General features: G+C 44.6%; 1 protein-coding gene across 1 annotated transcript in view; it reads right to left on the reverse strand.

Annotated features, from left to right (window-relative positions):
* The window catches only part of LOC308377581 (mitogen-activated protein kinase-binding protein 1-like), a gene marked incomplete at both ends in the record, with an annotated part of 28,044 nt that overhangs the window by 3,735 nt on the left and 19,309 nt on the right, over nt 1-5,000 (reverse strand). Inside the window, 4 exon segments of the mRNA XM_080854296.1 lie at nt 170-420; nt 2,925-2,929; nt 2,931-3,004; nt 4,520-4,678. Of these exon segments, the coding sequence (XP_080710422.1) occupies nt 170-420; nt 2,925-2,929; nt 2,931-3,004; nt 4,520-4,678 (489 nt within the window).

A 5,000-nucleotide genomic window follows, 5' to 3' on the forward strand; every position in this document is an offset into this window, starting at 1 on the left:
TCATTTCAGTTAAAGTCACTTTAATAGTTCTATACGGCACCACTTAGGACTCTCATTTCAGTTAAAGTCACTTTAATAGTTCTATACGGCACCACTTATTTCAGTTAAAGTCACTTTAATAGCTCTCATAGACTATACTCATACAGCAAGCAGAAACGGTGTAGCTTACCATCTCCAGATAGATTGTGGGCGGAGAGGGACTTCTGGAGCATTGGCTGGGCCTTCACACTGGGAGCCATGACCCTAGTGGCGCAGGCCCCTATTGTTCTCTTGCGCCAGGGGAACCTCTCTCTCAGGGCATCGGGTTTGTCCTCCGAGCTCCTGTGCTGGCCATCGTCTGCCACCAGGTGGCGTGCGGCGGAGGTGAGAGGTTGCACGGCAACACTGGGCCGTGGGATGCGGGAGGCAGGGGAGTGACTCCTGGAACAGACGGAACACTCGTGAGAATGGTTCTAGTAAGGCGGAACCGTGAGAATGGTTCCAGTAAGGCAGAAACGTGAGAATGGTTCTAGTAGACAGAAGCGTGAGAATGGTTCCAGTAAGGCAGAAACGTGAGAATGGTTCTAGTAAGGCGGAACCGTGAGAATCGTTCCAGTAAGGCAGAAACGTGAGAATGGTTCTAGTAGACAGAAGCGTGAGAATGGTTCCAGTAAGGCAGAAACGTGAGAATGGTTCTAGTAAGGCAGAACCGTGAGAATGGTTCCAGTAAGGCAGAAACGTGAGAATGGTTCTAGTAGACAGAAGCGTGAGAATGGTTCCAGTAAGGCAGAAACGTGAGAATGGTTCTAGTAAGGCAGAACCGTGAGAATGGTTCCAGTAAGGCAGAACCGTGAGAATGGTTCCAGTAAGGCAGAACCGTGAGAATGGTTCCAGTAAGGCAGAACCGTGAGAAAGGTTCTAGTAAGCCTCTTGATGATGCAGGAATATGAGTGGTTACTCCGGGTGATCAAGAATGTAACACAACATTAATGAAGAGGTCAACTCTTATATATAAACACCATTCAATATAATCTCAGTAAAGTAAAGGCTAAAAGGCTATGGCTCAAACAAAGACATTTACAAAATAAATCACATACATCTCAGAAAACAGTGTAAGATTACCCCGTTCATCACTAAATGATAGCTGCAGCAAAGGCTTTCAGAAACACTTCAGCACTTAATATCCTGAAGGGGTTCCTATCACGGCAGGAGACGTAATCAAAGTGATTGGTAAATTAATCATTTGGCTAGTGGAGCCTCCCCATTGGTTCACAGCAACGATTAAGAGATTAATCATTTGGCTAGTGGAGCCTCCCCATTGGTTCACAGCAACGATTAAGAGATTAATCATTTGGCTAGTGGAGCCTCCCCATTGGTTCACCGCAGCGACTGACAGATTAATCATTTGGCTAGTGGAGCCTCCCCATTGGTTCACCGCAGCGACTGACAGATTAATCATTTGGCTAGTGGAGCCTCCCCATTGGTTCACCGCAGCGACTGACAGATTAATCATTTGGCTCGTAGAGCCTTCCCATTGGTTCACAGAAGTGACTGACAGATTAATCATTTGGCTAGTGGAGTCTACCCATTGGTTCACAGCAACGATTAAGAGATTAATCATTTGGCTAGTGGAATATCCCCATTGGTTCACAGAAGTGACTGGCAGACTAATCATTTGGCTAGAGGATCCTCCCCATTGGTTGACAGCAGTGACTGACAGACTAATCATTTGGCTAGGGGAGCCTCCCCATTGAGAGTCTAATCATTTGGCTAGAGGAGCCTCCAAATCTGAGGGATTTATTCGGCACAGTCAGGACAGGACATGACAGTATCAGACACCCTAGTTAGCTTTCCAATGAAGCACTTGGCATGCAGTGTTTCCAGGGCACGATAAGGACAGTCGTGTCCTCTCTATGATGCAGAGACCTAGAGTCTTTGTGTCTGGTTGGCAGGGTTATCAATAGCCTCAAGACCTGCCACTGACGTTTACATAGTGTAATAGAATCAAGACCTACCACTCTCCTTCACATAGTGTAATAGAATCAAGACCTACCACTGTCCTTCACAAAAGTGTAATAGAATCAAGACCTACCACTGTCCTTCACATAGTGTAACAGAATCAAGACCTACCACTGTCCTTCACATAGTGTAATAGAATCAAGACATGCCACTGTCCTTCACAAAAGTGTAATAGAATCAAGACCTACCACTCTCCTTCACATAGTGTAATAGAATCAAGACATGCCACTGTCCTTCACAAAAGTGTAATAGAATCAAGACATGCCACTGTCCTTCACATAGTGTAGTAGAATCAAAGGCTGCAAGACCGTCTCCCATTTATTTATTCAACAGACTTATCCTAGTGATTAGGTGAGGAACTTATACATATATTATATAGTAAAATATAATATAGTAGAGTATTTCCTTAATACGGACGTACCTGGCTGTTTGGCCCACATACACACTCACATACACACTCACATAGACATGCAAACATACACATACACACACACTCATACTGAGTGGAGGGGAGGGTATGAGTAGAGCGGACATACCACTGGTAGTCCTCACACACACACACACACACACACACACACACACACACACACACACACACACACACACACACACACACACACACACACACTCACACACACACACACACACACACACACACACCACACACACACACACACACACACACACACTCACACACACACACACACACACACACACACACACACACACACACACACACACACAAACACACACACACACACACAACACACACACACACACACACACAACCACACACACACACACACACACACACACACACACACACACACACACACACACACACACACACACACACACACACACACACACACACACACACACACAAACACACACTCATGCTGATGGAGTGTGTGTATAGAGCGTACCTGGTGGTTTTGGCCCTGAGCTATGAAGCGAGCGGAGAATGACCTCTGCAGTGGCCTGTGAATGGTTCGCCCAAGGCTTCCTGCAGTCAAGAAACAACACATGCATCAGTACAGAAGCACAGATAATACACACACACACACACACACACACACACACACACACACACACACACACACACACACACACACACACATACACACACACATACACACTAGGGATGTGCATCTCATCACTGAGGAAGATGCGATACACATCTCGATGCACTGCCAACTATCCGATACATTAAAGATACATAAAAGCAGCTACTAATGCGATACGATACGATTCACCCCTATTGAGATGCAGTACGATTCGACACGATGCGATTCGACACGATGCGATTCAACAAGGTCAGTACAAAATAATGCAATTTTATATTATTCATAATGATTCATTTATTTGTCATACAACAAATCATTAAAAAGGTATCTGACAAAATATAACATGTACATGTACGTGTGTAAGTGTTCTCTAAATGTCATTTTTTTTTTTTTTAACTGTAGGCCTACCAAGCAGTCACAACACAGTTTGCTTCATCCTAAACATGTGGATCAAATGCCTCACGCAATCAATTTAACTTATTTGCCCTATTTTAAGGTTTTTCTTTAGGTTTTGAGTTGATCCACATGATCAGGATGAAGAAAAAAGTATAATGGAGACTAGCAGCTAGATTTCCTTTTCCAATTTAAGGAAGGCACAGGTAAATTCAAGTAACAAATAGAGAGTTTAGCTACGGTATATGGAGTATATTCTTACCTCTTCCTCCATCATCACCTCTGCTATTATCTTTAAAAATACCATGCCCTTGGTGCCGTGGTCTTCCAAGAAAGCCAGGTCTTTGAAACGTGGTTCAAGCGCCAGTGTTGTGTCTGAACGCGTTCATTGAATGAAAGTTCATGAACTCGTTCATAATTTTGGTGAAAGTGAACTGAACGTAGGGTATTACTGCCTGATTAACGATACTATGAGCGTGTTCATTCTGGTGTCTGAGAACTGCACGTTCACTCTTTTTAATTCCGTTCAATAAGGTGCTAGATTTCTAGAGACTTCCATGCGAAAAACACCGTTAGTAATAGTCGCTTATCCCACTGTCTATTCCTGTGAGAGCCCCGAAGTTGTGTAGAGGCCGAGAGCGGTATTGCAGACAGATAGTGATTTTAGAAAAGTTATAGACTTCACGAGAAGCGGCCATTAACAGCAGTGGAGATGAGAGCGCATTTAAGAAACAGTAAGAGAGGTGGAATCTATCTAAATATAAAATGATTGGTCTTGTATTGAGATTATACCGATACAAAAATGTTAGAACCGATACATCGCGATTCATCTCACATTGTATCCGGTCCACACTTTTTTGATCCGGGCCATCGTATCGTGAACTTTTATGCCGGTGCATCGTGGCGAACCGGTGAATCTTCCCATCCCTAATACACACACACACACACACACACACACACACACACACACACACACACATACAGACATACACACACACTCACACACACACACTCACACACACACATACAGACATACCCCTAGTGCTGTGACGCTGCCATACCTGCGCTACTTCGGAGGTGTGATAAAGTTTCAAAGTGGGCCTGGAGCGAAGCCTTAGCCTTCTCTTCCTCTTCACCTCCTTCCTCCTCCTCCTCCTCCTCCTCGTCCTCAGTGTTCGACTCGTCCGCGTCTGAGCTGAGGCCCTCAATGCTCTCAGAGTCTACAAGATGGATGTGGACAGGGTGTGTCATTAAAAGTTTTGTGTGTGTGTGTGTGTGTGTGTGTGTGTGTGTGTGTGTGTGTGTGTGTGTGTTTGTGTGTGTGAGAGAGAGAGAGAGAGAGAGAGAGAGAAAGAAAGAGAGTGGGAGTGTGTGTGTGTGTGTTTGTGTGAGAGAAAGCGAGAAGAGAGAGAGAGAGAGAGACTGAGAGTGTGTGTGTGTGTGTGTGTGTGTGTGAGAGTGAGTTTATGTGTGTGTGTGAGTATATATGTGTGTGTGTGTTATCTGTATGACGTCTAATGCTACGGTTAGCCTACTAGCATC

This window comes from Sprattus sprattus (assembly GCF_963457725.1).
Source record: "Sprattus sprattus genome assembly, chromosome: 16".
Lineage (NCBI taxonomy): Eukaryota > Metazoa > Chordata > Actinopteri > Clupeiformes > Clupeidae > Sprattus > Sprattus sprattus.